Raw genomic sequence first — 22389 nt, 5'->3', positions numbered from 1 at the left:
TGTGCAATTGTACTGCCTCATTCATGGAATTCTATGGGGGTGGAAGATAACATTGTCTTCCACTTATAATCCCCCTTTATTTTCCCACCACTTTTTCCATCCTTTTTCTTACCAGGAAGTCTATTAAAGAGAAAAAGACAGAATAGCTGCACAGTGGCTTTTGATGGTTAGCGATAGGCGCCCTTCATCTGGAAGCACCCACTGGCCCCAGTGGGACTTTTTAATATTGCTTTCTGTCATGTAGGGGACCACAATATATTTTAGGATCATGTCAGGGGAGGGATGGGTTAAACCTCCCCTCTCTGAATGCTATTGTCCCAATCCAGATCACACACACCCCATCCCGTGCTTGATTTTAATTTTTAAGAAAACCTGATGTCGTTTCAAACAACACTTTTAAAGTGACGTTTTCCTAAAACGAAGGGTAGTGGAGGGAAATCAGCAGGCAGCGGAAGGGTTAAACACCCCCATTCCATTTGCCAATTCTTCTCTGCAAATGGCACCCTGCCCTTGCACTTGGCTGGGGGAGCCCATCAAAAGGGTCTATGATTGTCTGTCTCCTAAAGAATTAATTTTCATGATGATGAAATGTGCTCTTGTATTTTAAAAGAGATGACTATGTTTGTATCTTTTTTGTGTTAGAATTAGGGATGTCTGTTGCTGGGTAATCCAGTTCTCTTTTGGCTTGACGGAGTTTTTCAGCATGTACGACTTGCTTTGTTTCTGTGTGCTGAGCTGCAGGATATTCCCCAAACTCCAGGAACATTTTCCCACAATGGGGAGGGGGATTCTGCAATTTGCACAAATTTCTGAGCAATGTATGCAAATTACAGCCAAACTTGCACAAATAGTAGACACCCCCCCCCCCAACTGCACAAAATACCCAGAAAATCCATGAACTGGCCCAAGTCACTGCATATGGAGTCTGGTGCCGCAGCAGGAATTGAAATGAAGTCCAAGGGGCTGAGCCTAGGAAAACTTGGCAAACTCCACCCCCCAAACAGATTTCTCTGACGTCCCAAGTTAGAATGTTAGTTGAATCCTGTGAAACCAGCAACTACCAAGGTGAAAATGTTTTTTTTAATTGAGTTTTACACACCCACACACTCAAAGGCTCACTTTGAAAAATACACAATCCTAGATGAGAGGGGATCTTATAAAACATCGTCTCATTCCTCTGACAGCAGCGGGAATCCCACTCAAATTTATCTTTATCCAGATGAGGTGTGGCAGTAGAGGGCTGGAAATACAGGGTAAAAAAACCCTTCCCACTCTCAAACCATAGTAATGCAAACATTTTCCAGTTCATTTCTCCTTTGACCAAATCACTGACTGAATATATAATATATCATGATAAGTGACTACTTTTCTTGGAATAAATGCAGCACCCTTTCAGGTATGATTTTTCAATACATTTGCTTTAGCACTGGGAGGCACGCCAAGTGCTCATTGCTTGATTTACTGCAAGGGGAATGATGTGGGGAGGAAGAAAAAGAACCTTCCCTGCTTTCAGATTTTTTAAACTCAGCAGCATATCAAATTTATTCTTATATGGTATACTTGTTCATGACCTCTAGTCTTTAAGAAATTCTGTCATATTTGAAAACTAGTCCCCAGTGGAGCCTGTATCAGTGTTAATAGCTGTGAGGTCAATGCAACTGCTAAACAGTTTGTATTACTGTCAGGGTGGTCATGAAAACAGCACCTGCTCCGTGAGGCCTTGGCAGCTGGGTCAACAGGCACTGTGGGAATTTATCAATTTAGGGGGCCACTTGCATAGCACTTTGACGGATGAATCGGGAAAGAACTGGCTTACGGGGCTAAAGCTGCTCAATTATGTATTACATTCTTTACGACAGCGGAGAAGTCGGCCTCTTGCACGCACTAGAAAACAGAGAGCAAAATATAAACGGAATGGGTATTTTTGCCTTATAAAGTGAAGTACACAGAGAGATCCTTAATTGCCAATGTTAGAAAGAGAGCAGGAAAGGAGGGGAATGGAATGGAAATGTACTGTGTATGGATTAAGAGATGATTTAAAAAAAAATAAAATCCCCTCCTCCATAATTGTTATAAGCTCTTTGGGCTTATGAATTCAAAGAGTTTTAATGTGGAAAAGCTCACTGCATATGGACAGGCAAATGAGCTCATCAGTTATCATTTTAAAAGCTAAACGATATATGTTGAAGCATTCATTCTGGGCTTCTACAACTGCAAATGACTTGGAGGATTAGGTACATTTTGAATTCAAGAGGATCACATGGTCCACTTGGGTGGGTTCCCCAGTCAACTGCTGTTTGCTGGCAGCTTTTTATTACATAGCTCCCCAGTATTATTTAAAGGGAACCAGGCATCTGAAAATAATTGTGGAGAAGAGGTTTTATACTGCATATTTCATTGAATCATAGGGGACAGAAATCATCTTGGGGAACCACTACCCTCCAGCAGCTTTTACTGAGGGAGATAAAAGGGGAAAGTGGGGCTTTTCCACCAGCCCTGCTGAAAGACTTAATTTTCCCCCTCTTCCCTCCCCATTCCTTTTTCCTTTTGTGTCATGTCTTTTTAGATTGTAAGTCTGTGGGCAGGGACCGTCATGTTTTACTGATTATATGTAAGCCCCTCTGGGAGCCTTTTTGGCTGAGGAGTGAGAGGAAAAGACTATAAATACCCTAAAGCAGGATCCCCCATACACCAAGCAATGTTGACTGCACTTTTGACATTATTCCCCATTAATTCATGGCTTGTAAGGTATCTTGCACAAGAAAAGAGGAGTGAAAGATGTTCTTTATGCCGTAAGTGCCTGTACAATACTATGTAAAACCATTCAGAATGCTTAAGAAAAGCAAGCCAAATGACATTAATGATACTTATTTGTATGGGACAGGGTAAACTACTCTGCAGTTCTTATCTTATTCCTCAAAACATTTTGTCAGGTTTGGCTGGAAGATGGTTATTTGCCCAAGGCTAGACACGGGAGATATCTGTATACTAGCAGCACTAGTCACATTTCTTTTTATTTTGCTAATCACTGTCCCTCTGCTAGTGCTTATATTTTTCACCTATGTGCATGCTCCTGACTCTTGGTTTTGTATACTTGGAGGTTTTTGTGGTCTTCTTTTTGCTAGTTTTAATAACCCCCTGTACTTACAATTGCATGTGTACTAATGCAACATACAAATATAAATTCCATTCAAAAGGGAAGAAGAAACCTTGAAATATCTTTAAGGCATTGTGAAATAGACAAGGTTGTACTCTCCCTGGAAGATTTTAGCAGATGAAACTGAGAAAGAAAGTTGCAAATGTTGCTTTAAAATCATTATGAAACAGAAAAGTTGCTCTCACAGCAAAATAAGAAGGGAATGGACAGATAAAAGCAAATTAAACTAATTGAAAAAGAGGCAAAATAATGATGGAGTGGGGTTATAGTTTCATGGCACCGCTTTTTAAATCTTTCAAAGCCTCTCTGTATCCTTGAACAAATTTTTATTTATTATTACATTTATATCCAGCCTTTTTTCCTCTTGCAAGGAACTCAAGGTAGCTTACATGGTCCTTCTCTTCTCCATTTTATCCTCACATCAGTCCTACAAGGTAGGTTAGGCTGAGGGTCAGTGACTGGCCCAAAGTCACCCAGCGAGCTTCATGGCTGAGTGGGGACTAGAACCCCGATCTCCAGAGTTCCAGTCCAACACTCTAACCACTATACCACACTGGTTCTCTTTATTTGGATGGAATTTGTAACTTTGAAGGCTGCAATCCTATACACACTTTCCTGGGAGTAAGCCCCATTGAACTCAGTGGAAATCAGTGCAGCCGATTTCAGCAGACACTCCTGGTGGCCACTATTTTGTTTTCCCGAAATGTCCCAGGATAAAAACACCCACAGTGGCCATGAGTGGATGCCACAATATTTTTTTTGGGCAGCCACCATTCACACACCTCCGGAATGTCCTGGAACAATGCAACACCTGGGTCATTCTGAAAAAATAACATGGTAGTTGCTGGGAGGAAGCCACTAAGTTAAAAGAAACATCTAAAAAGTAAGAACAATAACAAAATTACAATGACTGTGAGTAACAAAACAAACATGGATGTAAAAAAAAAAAAAAGAATAATGAAATGAATGTGACGTTAATGAATGAACAATGAAATGAAAGAATGTTTGTTTTTTAAATCCTTGCACACCCCCAGTAGCTCCAATACTTTATAGGAGAGTACATATTCAACCCACTGCTTCATCTACATCCCTCCCATTTTTGATACCTACTGCTTCTATTTAATTCTAGAAGAATCAATGTCTGTTCTTTATTATCAACTTAGCAGGAAATGAGGGCCAAACTAGACCCGACAGAGATCTGTGAATAGATCTCTTGCATTAAAAAAGAGAGAATAGCAGCTATAGGGGGCCTGATTCACACTGGAATTGTGGTACCCAAGGAGGATTTTTTTTTAACCCTTTCCCTTTGTGCTATTATTCCAATTAAAATCACTCCCCTGAATGTCCAGGTTGGGGAGAGCAATTTAGAGTGGGAAAATGGCATGCGGAGAAAGGTTTAAATCTTCTTATCCAGTCCCGTATACTGTGGTTGGTTTTACCTTTGAAAAAAGTGCCAGAGATCCATCCAGTCACAGGTCTACTAACATCATGTGTAGTTTTGCCTTGAGATATCTCTAAACCTGCCCTTCACTTGCAGTACAGTCCTATACATGTCTGCTCAAAGGTAATTCCCACTGAATTCAGTGTGGCTCACTCAAAGATAAGGAGCCTTAGCCCCTTTCAGAACTTTCAGGGGGTAACTGAACATGATGGCATCATGAACCATGTATCAGTATGTGGGCTGTGCAAAATTTCTGTCAAGCAGAGGGTGGGTAAGCGATTTAAAGCACCGGAGCTGCTGGTGGGAGATGCAGCATCTTTCCCCTGCCTGTGCTTATTCCACCAAAACAGCTTTCTTCAGACTCCTTTCTCTCAGGGTAGGAAAGTTGGAATTCCTTTAGGAGGAAAATGAGCAGGGAAAGGGATCAGCATCCCTTCCCACCCACCCCCATCTATGCTTCAATGTCTCCTTCTACATCTGTTTTATTCAGGAGCAACTATTAACGTTTCTAATAGAACACATAATTAATTGATGGAATTCACTGCCACAGGATGTACTGCCAATAGCTTAATTGAATTTGTTAATACGGTTATGCTTTATATGTACTTTATTTTTGTAAATCACCATGGAAGCTATGCTGAAGGGTGGTATAATTAAGGCTTAATTCCCTTTAAAAGAGGACTAGCCATGTTCATGGGAATGGATCTATCAACAGAGGCGATATGTAATCTCTGGATTTAGAAGCCCCCTTCAGAAGCAATGGCCACCTGTTTAATCAACATGTGAGCGATGACTAGCCCCACCCTCAACATCACACACATCATTTTGTCCTGCCTCTGGTGTCCATGTATATGTTTGTAGCAGGGAAGACTGTACATATGACGGCTTTGTTGCTGCAGATCGGGGGGTGCAGAGCTTCTGGCCTGCAGATCTAATTTGGCCTGCGGGGCACCCCAATCCAGCTTGTGCCACCTCTTGGGGTTCCTTCGCAGGGCAGAGGCTTAGGTCCCAAGCCCTGCCCCCTGGAGGAAATCCCTTGGAGGGCATTCCCACTGCTACCTCTGATTTGATTGACTCACAAGTAATGAAGAACACAAGCAATGATAGAATCCTGTGCAGAATGGCAGGGCATTGGTATATCTCCACACATGTAAAGAGTTGAAAGAACAGTACTAAAGTGATGCTGTGCAGACAGCTACGTGGCCCTGGTTGTGTCGCTTTCTTTTTTGATGCATGCTTTTAATTGAGCCTAATCACTTGAAAACTGGATGAAGGGTGCAATCCTATGCATAGTTAGAGAGGAAAAAGTCCTACAATTCCCAGCATTCTCCAGCCAGCCAGCCATGCTTGAGTGGTGAGACTTTTTTTCTGTTTAAACATGCACAGGATTGTGCCCTAAATGTGTTAAGAATGCGTTCAGTGTAATCTTGTACATATGTCAAAACATCAGAAATAGGAACTTTATGAAATCCTGCAGTATTGTTTAATCACTATCTTACAAAATCTTTCCTGCCTTTCTATTTTTATCAGTCTAATTTCAAATTTATTCCACAGTACACGCTCTCATTAGCACAGTGTATTCACCCCCTCCCCATCTTATTCCAGCTAGATATATTGCCCTCTGCCACACATTAAATAGCTAACTAGGAACTCTGCATTGGGAGGTCTGGCCTTTCAGGTATGTCATTTGGAGACCACCCTAATCGCCGAGGCAACAGGAGCACAAAGCCAAGGTCAAACAAAGCAACCCCCTTGTAATTAGATACTAATAGTGGATTAAAGGTGTAAAATTCACCTAAATCCACACACCAACAGACTAAACAATCCAAAGAAGTTAGCAATATTTGTTTTGTAAAAGTGCTTTCCCCTAGAAATCATAAATAAAACAAATATAATACACATGATTGACTGCAATAACATCTGCTTCCTAATTAATAACATTGCATTTCAATGGCAGATCCATGACAAAACATTCAAGCTTTCCTGGAACATATAACATTCCTCATAATTTATTGAAAGGTTCTTCAAAATTCTGAAATATGTATGCCCCTCCTCTGTCAAAAATAAATCCTCTGATATCAGCATCCCTATACCTCTGTCAGTTCTTGAACATCTGAATAGTTTATATTTCCAAGTATTCATCGCCTATCCGAACTGCTCGATTGCTACAATATCCTCTCCCCTTCCAATAAAAAAGGCTGCCTGATGAATGACAGCCGGAAAAGGTATTCAGCATTTGAACCAGTGGAAGCTGGTGGCTTCGATTTTGGTGGGGCAAAAGTCAGAACAAGCCAGAATGCTAAACGAGCTATGCAAGGTGCTGAACCCACTTTGGGGCCAGGATTCAGCACCTTGGATAGTTCCTTTAGAGGTCTGGCTGGTTCTGAGTAAAACCTGGATTTTGACTCCCACCAAAATTGGAGCCACCAGCCTCCACTGATCAGAACTAAAGCCTGTGGATATGATTGTGGTGGGAGAAGAAGCCAGCACTGGAAATAATTAAGGCCTTGATAAAGAATTCTAGAAAATTTTGACCTCACATGATCATTTTGGTTTTAGCCATTACAGTGCTATGATCCTCTGGAGTTGAGGCACAGTGTGGACCATTCGTGCTTTCATGGTTTTTCAGTAGGCATGACAGCCTTGTTCAGGTGCTATGCCTGAATAGGGTATGTAAACACATGTAAGGAGCACGAGGCTGCACACATTGGTCTCGCCCCCAAGGTCGCCAGCCCTGCCCTCCCTGTTACTGACTTTGCCAGTTTGAGCAGCAATGGGCTTCTTCACACGGAGCTTTAATCCTGCTACTGAGATGCCAGTAGTTTGCAAGCCCTTTAGATGACGTTGTGAACCTCCAGGGCGCCTCCTGCACTAAATAACCTTTATTTTTAAATAGATCGGAGATAATGAGGTATCAAATTACCCTGCTTGAGTTACTTCCATGAAAAAGGAAAAGCTGCAAGAAGGGGAGCGAGATCAGTGAAACCCCTGGAAGACTTAGATGAGGGGGAGAAGGAGGGGGAAAAGGAAGCATGTGTAAAGGGAATCCGTTGTGATCCTGCATTTAAAATGATAGTAGAAAGTATAAATGTGGGATTTTAGGCTGGTGTAGGGATGCTCAATGACTGAAGTGAGGATTGACTTGTGTTCACTTGAACATGAATAGAACTCTCCACGCAGTTGGAGACTGCTTTATTAGGGTCCCTAGTAGTACGGTGGGTTCTACTTGCATTCAAGCGAATATGAACAGAAGCCCCTTCCAGACCTCCCTGCTCAGTGTGGGTAGATTGGGGACTAAGGGGAGGAGCTGCATGTGCAGGGATGCTGGGGGTGGTGCCAAAGCATACAGCCCCTGCCCTTTACATGTGTTTACATACCCTGTTCAGGTGTAACACCTTAAGAGTCCTGTGATTTCCTCTCATTTTACTTTCAAGATTGGATTCTCAGCTTTCCTCTATCATTATAGTCTGTACTTCCAAAAAGGAAAAAGGAAAAAATGACCCAGATTGTACCTTTAGAAGGCAGTAGTCTAGGCTGCCTCCATGTTGGTTTCCAATCAGGAAGGAGTCCCACCGATAGCCAATTCAATGGCTGTACGATCCTTGGAGGAGGGTGGGAAATCCTGTGAGCTACTCAAGGTTTTTGGGCATGGATAATATTATCATCATTGGATATCTCTACCACTGATATATTCCTTGGCAGTGTCCAGTCCCAATCCTTCTACATTTATATACTAACTGAGGTTGCAATCCTATAGACACTTATTTGGGAGTAAGACTCATTGAACTCAGTGGGGCTTACTTCTGAGTTGACATTTATAGGATTATACTGTAAGACACTATCTAACAAAGCCCATAAGCCAATGCACCAAGAAGTAAGGGCCAGAACAGAGATTACTTTAAATCTGTATCTAGCATCTACATCTTTTTTCAAGGTTACTCTAATGTAGACACAGGTAGCCCAATCCAGATCTTAAATGCTGGGACCCTAGCCACCTGCACCTACTCTAGAGTAAAAATGAAAACAAAAGGCATAGCTGTTAGATACAGATTTAAAGTAATGTAATACGCTGAGGCATAAAGTGGAACTTTTAAAACATCCTACAAATCTGCACATCTTTTTTACATTTACTTATAAATTTAAAAGATCCATACTCATGCTCCATACTCAAGTTATTATAGATACAAATCCAGAATTTGATTCTCTGATGGTCAAAAGAAACCAGATTTACATCCTAGCACACTGGTCCTAAACACATTTACTTAGAAAAACGTCCCACTGATTCCAATAAAACATGTTTTCAAATAAGGGACCATGGATCAGAGCCTAGATTACCCTCTCTTCTGATGTATCTGGGATCAAAAATGCTACCCCCATTAAAGGCTGTGCTTTATTTCTGGAAAGCATTTCTTACCTTTTGGGGTCAACAATTTTATAGAGTTTTCCATTATGAGACTGCGTCATGCTTTTACTGCTTGCTAAGATGTAAACCTCACCTGTTAAGGAAACACATGCAATAATATTGGGATTCTCAGTCTAAAATACTGAAAGGTTTCTGTCTCATTAGTGAAATGTATCATTTTTGTGGCCCTTTTCTTGCAAGGATATTGCAAGGATTATCTAATTCATCCTTACAACCACACTGGTTAGTATTCCCATTTTAAAAATAGCAAACGGAAGCTGAGAAAGAACAACAGCCAACGAAGTCCAGAACATTCATGGCTGAGCAGGGATTTGAACCAGGAGTCTCTGGTCAAAATCTTAAGATCACTTCTGAAGATACGTTTTGTTCTGGAGTCTTTTGGCAAAACTACATGTTAACATATGTAGCATCCAGCTGATCCTTACTCTTTACATTGTGGGCCAATGGAGTTTCTTTTTTCTAGCCCCCACATGTGTGCGTGGGGGAAATTTAAAGAAAAAAGCAGCTGGGTCGAAAGGTTTACATTTCCCCAATCCCTGCATAGTGGTCCCAATCCAGATTGGGGTCCCGCACACTTACACAGAAGTAAATAAAAGACTGAGGATCAGCTACACACAACGTATTTAATATAGCATGTAGTTTAGCCTTTAGACTCATCAGTTGTACACGTATGTGAATCTGTTTCCCCTAAAATATCTAGCACAGAATAGGTGTGCATTATACAGTACGATTGCCTATCTCTTTACCTTTCTACCACAGCGTATTAGAAAGTGTGAACAGGGACTAAATGTATGCAGGGTGATACTTGTGGATAGTTTTCAGAGAAGAACAATAGTTCTGCAGATATGCTACAACTGATATACCCAGTACACTGCTGCATTCCTGAGATAGCCTGGCCATGGCTATCCATGCTATGTCTGGTAGTTTCCCATTTAGTAGGCACATTTTATATGTGAGGTTGTTTTTGAAGACTGCTTGGAAACTACAGCTGGTACAAAATACAGCTGCTTGGATACTAAGTGGGACTGATCTTTGGGAACATACCTTGCCTGTGCTCATGTAGCTCCACTAGCTATTGCTCTATTGTTGAGGACAATTCAAAGTGTTGGTGTTTACCTTTAAAGCTCTACACAGATTAGGACCTGGATACCTGAAGGAAACTAGCCCTATTCAGGCATTCGGAACCTGACTAGGGCAAATGTATAAGGAGTGCTCCACCCACGCCCCTCTCCCTTGTCATGTTCTGGTTCATGTGGAGAGCCTCCATAGATACAGGAGGCTCACCAAACTGTCACCATCCATGAGTTGGGGGTGACAAATGTGACAATGGAGAGGGGTGGGCTGGAGTGCTCCTTCTCCTCATGTGTTTGCCCTATTCAGGTTCAGAGTCCCTGAATAGGTCTAGTTTCCTTCAGTTATCCAGGTCCTAATCTGTGTAGGGCTACTCTTATTCCACATTTTGAAGGCCCTTCTTGAGTGCCCCTGCCATCTAAACAGAGGCAGGTAGAGTGCTCCCAGATGAGGCTTTAATTGTGCAATCAACCTGCCTCATTCACAGAATTTTATGGGGTCTAGACATAATCATCTTCCACTTGTGACCTTCCTGTGTTTTTCCACTCCTTCTTCCATATTTTTCTTTATCACAGAAAATCTGTTAAGGTACAAAAGATGGAATAGCTGAATAGCTGCACAATGCCTTCTGAGTGGTACTGCTAGGAGTCCTCTGACTGCCAGTACTCAGAGTAGTAAGGGAAGGGGCCTTCTTGGTTGTACTTCCTGTTTGTGGAATTCTCTCTATATTAAGTCTTTCCTGGTGCTTACCGTAATGTTTTTTCTGGTTCCAGGCAATAATTTTGTTCATTTCCCCAGATTTTTAATGTCTGATGAGATTTTAATGTTTGGCTGTTTTATTCCTGCTATTTTCCTCTGCTATTGTAAGGTTAGTTTTCATTTTATTGTATATTTATTAATTTTTCTGTTTTTCTGTTGTGAACCACCCTGATAATAATTTATTGAAGAGCAGTATACACATCGATCAAATAAATAAATAAATAAATAATCAATCAATCAATCAATCAATCCCAAGGCACACATTGGCCATGTTCCAATTAACAATATAGTTATATATTAAGAAGATGTTTTTGCCTTACCTAATTCATCTTCACCAAATCCCAAGATATGTCCTGAAAAGAAACCTCTACATGAACCACTGTTGCCCAGACATAACGGTTTCTCTTGCCACTGTTTGGTCATGGGGCTCTGTTGCAGTGTTAAAAAATTTCTGAAAACAAGTATTAAAAAGATAAAGAGTTAACAGTGCTTTTTATAACTTGGAAGGAATCAAAATGGGAACTAAAATGAGAATAACTAAATGAGTCCTTTAGGCTGCAATCCTATACCAAGTTACCTGAAAGTAAGCCTACTGAACTGAATAGGACTTACTTCTAAGTAAACATGTATAGGATTGCAGTGTTAAAGTCTGAGCTACAACACCCACAATGGAGATTATACTTTGTGTTGAGCACTGAAAAGCACTGACCTTGAAGTTCCTGTCTTCTATTAGGATAAATGGATATATGAAAGATTGTTTTCCTATTAACAGAATTACTCACAGGTTTATGATAAATATAGGTGTTAACACAGGACTCACAGCTCAATCTTAGGCATGCTTACTTGGAAGCAAGTCCCATTATGTCCAATAGGGCTTACTCCAAGGTAAGCATGCATAGGACTGCAGTATGCATAAAACATTTTCAGTTTCTGTATAAGAGGATAATCCAAGAACACACATTATAATGTTTCACAATGGGACCTTCAATGGCATTTAGAAATACACATGGCACTTTTAATATTTCCATTTTAGAAAAGAGGATTTAGAAGGGTTTTGTTTTTAAAACATTTTCAGAACAGTTTTGTTTCTTTGGCATTTCTATTATGTTTTGCTTCTATTAAATCCATACCTGTTTCCTCTAATCTTTCATCCCTTGCTAGGCATCCACAGTTCCACTCACCAGCGGGGCTGCACTGGAGTGAACAAGTGTGCTGCCTCTTGCATGCTCACTGCTTCTGCTTTGCATCCACTTTCATAAATGAGCTAGTAACACCCCCTTCCTGGGTTGTTTGATACAACGTGCAGACCTGGAACTCGGGGTTGTTGAGGGACAAACAACCCAGAGTTTTAACCCAACAGCAAACCATAGGTTAAAATTTCAGGTTGTTTGTCCTTCAACAACCCAAAATTCCAGGTTTGCACGTCACAATGAACAACCCAGGAAGGGGGTGTTCCTGGGTTGTTTATGAAAGTGGATGCACAGTGGAAGTAGTGGGCTATGAGTTGTTTAACCCATAGTTAGTTGTTACATGCGAACCAGGTCTGTGTCTCCATGATCAACCCACCAATATGGCCCAGAAGCATATAATGTTCAACATGTACAAGATGTATAAAATTTACCACTGAATATAACATATAATCTGTATTTTTGTGTGAATTTTAAGAAATTTACCCGTTGCGGTCTGCAAATACATAGCTTCCATAAAGTCTTTGGGACTGGCAGCCTCTGTATACAAATCCACCAACCAACGGTCCGCTACTGAATGGCTTGAATTCTAAAAGTGAAGGCTCACTTTCTAAAAAGGAACTACCATAGGATTAGATTAAATGCAATTTCATTTGTTAAAGACATGTCTTATTCAGTGAAAAGAATAGCAATTAGGATATTTCTATTTCAGCAGTGCCAGTGCTGAGACTTGGAATGTTCAAGGTCGAACTTGGGCTAAAATGAAATTACAGCTTCTTTATTCAATGTTCCTCCAACATTAGATCTTGTGCAGCAGGATTCTATGCATGTTTATTTAGAAGGAAGTCCTTCAGTGTTTAAGAGGGCTTACTCCTAGATAAATGTGTAAAGGGCGTCAAACTCATCCTCAAAGAGATAAAAGATATTCTGAATGACCATTATTTAATTATCTTTATTGCCATGTAAAAAAAAACCTCTTAGCTTTCTTCACCACTAAAAGAAACAGCCATAATTTTATCCTACATACAATGCCAACTGCATGGAGTTCTTCTAACTGCTACTTGTGTTATTTTTAAAAATGTGGGTGTACTCTTGTGAGTTGTCATACCCATGTTTCAAGAATGAGAATTGGATGTGAAAACCAGAATGCACACACATATCCCCAGAGAAGAATCATGTATGGTAAGAATCTGAAAGCAGCTTTGGAGTACACAGGTCTTTGGGAGACAATTCATTTGTTCTGGTTTTCATGCTCCATGGAAAGATGAGACTTGCAAGAATATGCTTGTGTTTTCAAAAAGTAATATAAGCAAGTCTAGGCAAAGTGGCCAGGAGTGCTGTTGCTGTTATCTATAGATGCAGCTGAAGAAATAAGGTACAGGAAGAACTACTTGATTTGAAATATTTGGAAGACAAATATTCATTTATCTGCCATGTTGATATACTTTGTCTTATGAGAATCTAAAGCCATTACTAGCAATCTTGGTTGCTTTGTAGGCTTACCCAATCCTGACCTAAATGGGGTTCTGGTATTCCTAAAGTATGTGGCAAGGAATACTTTGGATGAATTACTCAATGAAGTCATATGTCATACATGAAATCAAAACATATTTCAAGACCAATTACAATAAATCAAAGTTCAAATGTACTTCGAAGAAAGCTCCCATTCTTCTACAGAGGAATTTCAAAGGGATATTTAGCTATAGCATGAAATACCTAAATTGGAACTAATAATGAAGTTTGATCTGATTTGTTTGGGCATGAATAAGGACAATGGTTTCCTGTCCCACGGTTGTTAATAGACTGAGCAATGATTGGATGATTGTGTTTCCACTAATAATCATTGTTGTGAGTGGCCACTGTGCTTTTACATGCATTATACATACATTTAAGCTTTAACCAAATTTTCATAGTCTTTAGTTTTTGCATTTTATTGCCATTTGACTCCACTATTTATTATTACTTCTCTCTCCACTTCATGGATTTGATGAGGTAGATCCTAGTCTACAAATGTTTATGCCATAATACATTTGTTCCATCTTTAAGATGCCACAAGAGTCTTCCTTGTTTTCCAGAAAGCATCATTTTAAATTAATGCCACAGACAGGAGAGGTTTTTATTTGGTAGACCCTGGCAAGCTAGAGATTACTGAGCTTAGTTTATTTTAGGAAAATGAATTTTTCATGTTAAGCCATTAGGATGAGGAAGGCAATATTATGTAATTTGATTTTTAAAAAGTAAGCAACTGACTACAGTTCTTTAGTCTAATTGGATTTTTTCTTGGATGGTGATAATTTTACATCACACTTTTGCTTTGTTTGATCAACATTAGATTCTGTCAGAATTCCACTGGAACTGTGGCTTAATAAATCCCTTTTCAAACCACATCAATCTCTGGTATGGCACTTATAAAATACACCCACAGATATGTTCAATATTTGTGAAATATTGCACAGAGTTAGACATGCTCAAGTTCCATTGATTTCAAGAGACCTAAACACACATCATTGTATACTGAATTGTGGTCAATGCTGTAACATTTTAAAAGCTTATATCTGTAAGAATAGGACTAGAATCCTTAATAATACGAAGAGTTTCTTATAGGCAGCAATGGTGTGGAACCCTGTACAGAAATGTATCAGAACTAGAGATGTGAAGGCCCAGAAAAAAGCCAGAAAAATGTGGGAAAAAAGCCCTTTTTTCAGGGGGGTTTCCAAGGTCGATTTTTGGTTTTTCCCCTGAAAAATTGGAAAAATTGAACAGTTTTAGATTATGAAATATTTTCTTTTTGAATCTAAGACAAAGTGTTTATATATTGTTACCCAGCCTTTACTCCCCCCAAAATGATTTATAAGAACTATGTAATAAGAACACTTATAGAAAGACTAGAGTTGTAAAATGTCTGGAAATAATGAAATGGGGGAAAATTTATTTTTATCCTCTCTGTAAGATTTCCAGCACAGTTATTTCCTCCGAGTTCAGAGGCGGATGCCTATCCCCATAGGATTGCACCCTTAGGAACAGAAAGCCTGCTTTATGTTCCTAAAGCAGCCTTCCCCAACGTGGAACCTGCCAGATGTTTCAGACCACAATGCCCAGCATTCCTGAACATTGGCTATGCTGCTTGAGGCTGATGGGAGCTGAAGCCCAAAATATCTGGAAGGCATCAGGTTGAGGAAGGCTGTCTTAAAACAACAAAGTAATTTTAGGTCTGTAAAGTGTGCTAAAAAATAGGTATTGCTAAATAAGTATTCCCCCAAATTTCTGTTTTTTCCTGACCCCCCCCCCCCCAGAAAAAAATTGTTTTTTCCCATGGCCTCAAAATTTCTGGACATTTTACATCTCTAATCAGAACCTATGTGCCCAAGTAGATGCATATGGGCCTGGCCATAAATGTATGGTGACTAAAACATTACTCAGCTCTGCCATGGATGTGAAGTTGCTTTGAGCAGTGTTACTGATGAGCTGAACAACTTCAGTATAAGGGGGTGAGATGCCAGTTACTATCATCTGTCTCTTGCTGGGCTAAGTTTAGCTTTTGATAATTCTGAGAATTGGGCTACTCACATAATGTAACAAATTGGAGCACAATACAGGCTATGATGTTTTGTTAATTAATTGGTTAGATAAATTGATAGGCAGAGGAGGGTGAGCACTACTACGGAGGTCGGCTAGGGAGAAACATGGCAGAGGAACTACCTCATCCAAGTCCTGCCAGGCTCATGCTGGCCAGGGCAGAAGGTGCCCCGTTTTTTCCTTTTTACTTTGTCAACTCCAGGCCTGGCATTGTTCCATGCCCCCCCTCCCACAACATTTTGGGGGTTTGCCAAAGGAACAATGGGACACTGAATCCTGCAGCTCCAAGACCCCTCTTGATCCACCCCTGGCACAGCCCCTTTTCCTTTCTAACTCTGTTGAAACCCCAGTGGCGGAAGAGTGATGAAAGTGGAGTATTCCGCTGCTGGAAAGATGAGGAGTCCACCAGCAGAGAAGAATGTCTGCAATGGTCTCCCAGGGACCACAGGATTCCATCCTAAATATTTTTTGATCTGTTCATTATTCGGGTAGCATATTTTTAAACACTGTGAATTATTTTTAATATGCCTGTTTTAAGGTATTGCCTCCTTTGAGGCATGTATGCATCATGTAAAAACAGTATGTCTTTTTCCTCCACAAATACTTATTTTGTCTGCAAATGTATATAGTATAATTAATTGATTTATTAAAACTGATTGAATTAACTTAAGGCACAATCCTATGCCTGTTTATACAGAAAAAAAATCCTACAACTCCCAGCATTCCCCAGCCAGCAATGCTGGGAGTTGTAGGACTTTTTTTCTGTCTAAACACGCATAGGATTACACCAAAAGTTGTCTTAAATCAAGTGACTGTACTATAAAATATATATTTTTAAAAATCTGCTGTTTGCTCTCTTTCACATGTAGCACACCATATGTCTATAATGCCATACTCAATATTCTACACTTTCTTTGAAGGTATCTACCCTACACATTATATGTGATATAGAACTTACCATAATCTTTCCCCTTTATTATCTGAAGGATTCTTGCTGAGGACCTGTTCTTCCCATTGGAGTCTGAACAAAGGATTGTTAAATTAATATTTACATCTGTTGGGTGGCGATCCACAGCACACCTGTGCAACAAAAGTAGGTTAAAAAAGAGATGAGATGAAACAGCAAATATTCAATATGCATGACTTCCATTTCTATACCAGAATAATCATGTTCACGTGATCATGTGGGTTGCAGCGTCTATGGGTGGTCATTTTGAATATTCAGGCCTCAACCACACCTTTGTTGTGTCATCTGAACCTGGTAAGGATGGGTTCTTGGCGTGGATAACAAACTGCCCACAATCCTTAAACAGCCGATGGGTTCTGGGTGATTTGTTAACCATGCCAACAACCCACTCTCATCAGGTTCAGACGTCACAACAAGTTACGGTCATGGCTTGAATATTCAAAAGCCACGGTGGGCTGTGGTGATTATGCAAGCCCAGTCAACCCTAAACCACTGATGTTCAAGTGCATGACAATGCTTGTTCTTGTATGTTTTTTTTTTAATACATTAATGCCCAATTTGTTGTAAACGGAAGCAAGCTGTTTTCTGTTCTCATGGTACTAGGATATTCCTTGTCAATGCAAAACAGAGTATGTGGGACAATGCTGCTGAAAATGGAATCTCCATGTAAAATTAGCCTCCTGCTGAAGTAACATTTAGGAGTAGTTGCCATCAGCAGGGCCAGCAAGGCAGTTTTCTAGGTGAAACTACCATAAGCCACCAGGTGATGGCCACCAAAGGATCAGGGAAATTCCCATCCATACCTTTAAGCACTGGGAAGTGGGAGTCGAGGCAGGGGATACTGGAACCGTGCAACTGCACAGTTGCTGACTGGATAGTCACCCCTGCTGGTGTCAGTAGCTTGGGCGATGGTGCCAGGATGCTTGCATGGTTCTGGCTCTACCGGGTCCCTTTATCCCTATACCACTTCAACACAGCATAGTCTGGGATAGACTGAGAACAAATGTATAAACCTTCCCCCATTTGCGCAAACATGTTCCAAATATATATCAATAAATTGTCCATGAAGAACAGAGATGGGTTATACTCCTGTTCTCCTCTTCCTCCTCCTCCCCCCGCTTCCTTATATGCATGGATGAAGGGCTTTTCTGAATATTGTATGTCTTAAAAGTGTGTTAATCTCCTTGTTAGTTTCTGCTCATAATGAAAAAGAAATGTAAGCTACTTACCTGCCTGGATTGTGGAGTCCATGAGCAAAGATCTCAGGAGGCTGATTGGTGCTGTTAAAGTGTGGGTTGCTTCGTGGTATGGAATAAGGCACGTGGCAGAAATCAGTGTCTACATCCAGGCGCAACACAGAACCTGTAAAATCACTGAGAAAGTTGGAGGATAACACAATTGATTTTTTAAAAATGATTGTTACTTGTTCTTTTATATAGTACTGCAATAAATGCAGAAAATTACCCAGCAGAGGGGAAATTTCTGTTGGAAATACAGCACTTTCTTCTGTGTGTGTGTGTGTGCAGATAGGTAGGTAGGTAGGTAGTGCTGGATAGGACTTTAAGGCTAAGGCTGCAATCATATACCATATACACACTTACCTGGGAGTATGTTCCACTGAGCTTCATGGGACTTACTTCCCTGTAGATGTGTACAGGATTGCACTGTCAGTGTGATTTTGAGGTTTAAGTGTGATTTTGAAAAGTTTAAGAGACAGGAATGACACACCAACGTGAGCCTACAATTTTCACTGGATACTTGTTATGTTTTGGAGATAGGCATCTGGCTAAAGGGACATGCCTTGTGGTAAACAGTAATAGGTAGTAAGCAGGATAATAATTGTGCAAATAAAATGCATTTATCAATAATTCTTTCTAATTCTGTGATTGTGGACAGTATCTTGCTGTTCTGTATCATTCAATGAAATGCTCAGGAGTGAATGGAAGGTGTAGTAAGTGAAATTTGCTCATGTGTTCAATGATGGAAAATTAGATCATTGGACAATTACACAGTATAATTATTTTAGATGCGGTGGAGGAGAAAAAATAAATAAAAAAGAAAGATCTTATCCTGTGGTAATTATTGTACCTTAAACCATCCATCTCCTCCATATCATCTATAGTGATCATCCCATCGCCGAGGAATATGTACAAAAATCCATCAGGACCAAATAGGAGCTGCCCCCCAAGGTGTTTCCTATGCAGCTCTGCAACTTCTAAAAAACCTCTTGCAGTTCTCAAGTCAACTTGGTGTGGATTTTTCCTGTAACACAGAAAAAAATGCGGAATTAACCCCCCAAAACAGATTTTCATTCAAATTATGTATAAAATATTTTAACTCTTTTCCAGAAACATTCTTGCGTTGCACCAGAGTAGCAGGGACAGGAGCTTTGCGAAAGGCTGTTGCCATAAATCAAGCTTCGTCGAAGGCTCTCTCAAACATGGTAGTATAGGCCATGCTAGCTGCCACTCAGGGCCTAAACAGAACTTACTCTAAATCTTTGTCTAGCAGCTATATCTTTTTCTTCTTTGTTTTCACTCTAGTAATTTGGATCAGGACCCTAGCATGGGGAGGGGGAGTTGGGGGGCCTTTAAGATCTGGATACCCCCTGTACCTACTCTAGAGTAAAAATGGACAAAAGGTGTAGCTGCTATTTAAAGTAATGTCTGTTTCGGCCCTCATCTGGGCTGGGGTCGGGGAGCAGTGAGCCCACAGTGCACTGTGACTGGCCACTGCTGTGTGCGTTTTAGTTTTGTTTCTTTGCCTTCCTTGTGGCAAGCGTTTGTCTTCTGAATGTGTATCTGTTTTTGTCGTTGCCAATATTAGGAGGAAGCCAATGCGGTGTAGCAGTTAGAGTACTGGACTAAGACTAGGCAGGCCCAAATTCAAATGCCCAGCCATGTAGCTCAGGGAGTGACTTTGAGCCAGTCACCTGAGCCTAACTTACATCACAAGGTTGTTGTGAGAATAAAATGGGAGGAGGGGAGAGACGGGTAGGGGGAGAACTATGTATATCACCTGAGTTCCTTGGAGGAAGGCTGGGATATATGGGAAATAAATAAATATGAAAACTTAATAGGTAGAGAGGGCATACATTGAAAGGGGGCACTAGGGAATGATTAGAGAGAGGTACCACAGAACCACTCTCTAGAGGGATCTCATTAAAGAGCACACCATAATAGGATAGAGCATCCTGAGGGATACCAGTCACATATACTATAGCTGCAAACTTAGTGTGAAGTCAGCATCCCACATTTCTCCCTGTCCAGCAAAAGCTAGTGGGTATGGTCAGCACAAGTGATATAAGACTTCAGAAACCACTATAAAGACTGAGGCTGTTTCTGTTGCCCAAATGTCACTGATTAGCTAGAGAAGAGAGTACTCAACTCACACACATACATACCCCACAGGGGCCCAAGTTAGTCAGACTTCACTGCAGATTCCCCAGTGATTACACAACCTTTTAATTCCAAAAATAGTGGTGTGCCACATCTTTCCAACGAGCCACGAATTTGTGTCACAGACTCAAACTGTGTATTATTCAACCGTGTGTGTGTGTGTGTGTGCGCACGCGCGCGCGCGCGCACGCACACACACACACACACTTGAGATATACACGAGAATAAAGATAATTAACTAAGGGAGCAAGATAGTGTTCTCGCTGCTAATCTCAGCATATATTGACTGAAATTTATCACTCATGCTTTCTGACCATATCCAGATGTGCCCCCGTAAATCAGAGGAACCCTGTTTAAATGCAAGGCATGCAAAACCAGGAAAACAAGGTTTGGGGACTTTGAAAGATACTGAACAAATTAGAGTAATATTTTAAAGTGCATTGTACATTGGAACTTCCTGCAGAAATTGTACATGATACGATCATACCTGGACACGGTGTACTCTACGACCCTAAGAATATGGTCATGAGGCCCAATCGCCCATCGCTCTTGGTTGGTGGTATAGGACACATACAGCTTTCCATTTTTTTTGTAATTGGGATGGAATGCAAGGCTTAAGAGCCCTCTTTCATCTCCACCCTGCAGTCAAATGAAAAACACAAAGAATTGTGAAGTTAATTATGTTCTTCATTGTGCTTAAGAGGGAACCCCCCCTCCCCAAGTTTCTTTCTTTCTTGAGAGTAATCTTTGCTCGGCTCCATTCTTCCTTCCTTTCTTCCTTTTCTGACTACAGCACAAAAAAGGATTATAAAACATTTCATCTGGATGGGGAGGAGGGGTTGCTCCTTGAGAGTTGGAACAGGGCAATGGTTTTGTGGAGATATCGGTACGCAAGTTCACTTACTCCTCTTTTATGGACTGAATTCTGAGTGTAATCTTTGGGAAGCCACGAAGACAAGTTTAAGTGCTGCAGAGAATGCTTTGCTGGATTACTAGGTTGCTTGTTGTATGCAGAAGGCAAATAAAAAAGATCTATAATCAGCAGTCACTTCAAATCCAAGTATCCAAGCCCTAAAACACAGTGCCAACTCCCACTGTCTTGGCAATATGTTTAGAAAACAGTTAAATTGCTTGTGTAATATGTAAACCTTTGTTTTACCCTGGAGGCATGTACATCACTTGTCACAACGATGGTGGTCTGTACATCATTGCTAGCATACTGTAGGTAATAAGCAGCCTCTAGTCTCGCTGCATAACAGCATCATTTTGAATGGGGGCCTATACTGCAAAGGTTTTTATTATTTCAAAAAACAAAAATAGAAAATGCCCAAACATCTTTCTTTCATTATTTATGTATGCCACACAGATTAGTACAGTTATATGTTTAGCATCAATTTCATGTACTGTGACAATACAAATGCCAGCAACAGAATGCAGAAAAGAACCCCTGCCCCCGCCACCAGTGTAAAAAAAAAAGAAAAAGAAAGGGGGAGATTTCAGAGCCCTGAAGTATAAAAAAGAAAAAGAGCACCCTCCAAACAGACCAACACAAATGTATTTGTTGTACAAAATCTCCCGTTAGATATATATGGATACAAACAAGATTTTCAACTAGGGAAAATAAAAAGTTAATAGAAAACAAAAGAAGGTGGGTTGGACCTAGACTTAAGAGAGCGATCCTATGGCCCTAGATAGTGTTTGAGGAGCCACAGATTACTGGGGATTTCCCCCTCCAAGGCACAGACAGAGCTCTCAGCCCTCCTAGGTGCTGTGATAAGCTCTGCAGCGGTTCCCTCTCTCGAGGCTGTTGTCACAACCTCAGAAGAGTACTGGGAGGGAGGGAAGGGGTTGTGCTGGTGGGTTGAGTGGGGAGAAGATGTGGATCTGCCAGATCCACAAAACTCTCAGTTCGGAGCCCTCTGTCTAGCGGGCATCTTATGCTGTTGGATTGTACCCTTAGTCATACTTAGGGTAGAACCATTGAAATAAATGGGACTAATGTTAGTTATGACTAACTTAAGTCTAAGTATGACTAAGTCTGGATCCAACTTCATGATTAGAAAATGATAAGGTTGTGTACTCAGAGATTGTGTTTGTAATTGCACACTCTGGAAGGGTTCGCACATAATGCTAAACCATGGTTTAGTGCTACTTACATGAGCAGAAAGGAGCACAAGCAAAGCCCCAGGCTCATGTGCTCTCCCTCGCCTCTGCTCCCATGTGGCCAAGAGGAGGAATAATAAATTAGCATTCAGTTTCACTTAGTCCAATGCCTGGCTCGTCTTTACATGTGAATCAGGAACCATGTTAAAAATAAACTCTAGTCAAGTGCTAAACAAGCCAACCTCAAGCCATAAGTTATGAAGCTGGCTTGTCTGGCAAACTAGAGCTTATTTTTAAACCACAATTC

At 40.7% G+C, this 22389-nt stretch overlaps 1 protein-coding gene across 2 annotated transcripts in view; it reads right to left on the bottom strand.

The window, feature by feature from the left end:
• Positions 1 to 22389, bottom strand: part of HHIP (hedgehog interacting protein) — a 110686-nt gene that overhangs the window by 8218 nt on the left and 80079 nt on the right. For both annotated transcript variants that reach the window (XM_084856173.1, XM_084856172.1), the window contains exons 5-11: positions 20467 to 20618; positions 18670 to 18843; positions 17811 to 17954; positions 16573 to 16694; positions 12525 to 12648; positions 11172 to 11302; positions 9013 to 9094 (exon numbers count right to left, since the gene is read on the bottom strand). In XM_084856173.1, coding sequence (XP_084712299.1) covers positions 9013 to 9094; positions 11172 to 11302; positions 12525 to 12648; positions 16573 to 16694; positions 17811 to 17954; positions 18670 to 18843; positions 20467 to 20618 — 929 coding nt within the window. The remainder of the gene's footprint in view (positions 1 to 9012; positions 9095 to 11171; positions 11303 to 12524; positions 12649 to 16572; positions 16695 to 17810; positions 17955 to 18669; positions 18844 to 20466; positions 20619 to 22389) is intronic.

Source organism: Heloderma suspectum, chromosome 5 (genome assembly GCF_057233095.1).
Source record: "Heloderma suspectum isolate Gila_16-S chromosome 5, 16-S_ref, whole genome shotgun sequence".
Classification (NCBI taxonomy): Eukaryota; Metazoa; Chordata; class Lepidosauria; order Squamata; family Helodermatidae; genus Heloderma; species Heloderma suspectum.
The sequence above is the reverse complement of the archived record's forward strand: the minus strand, read 5'-3'. Positions and strand labels throughout refer to the sequence as shown.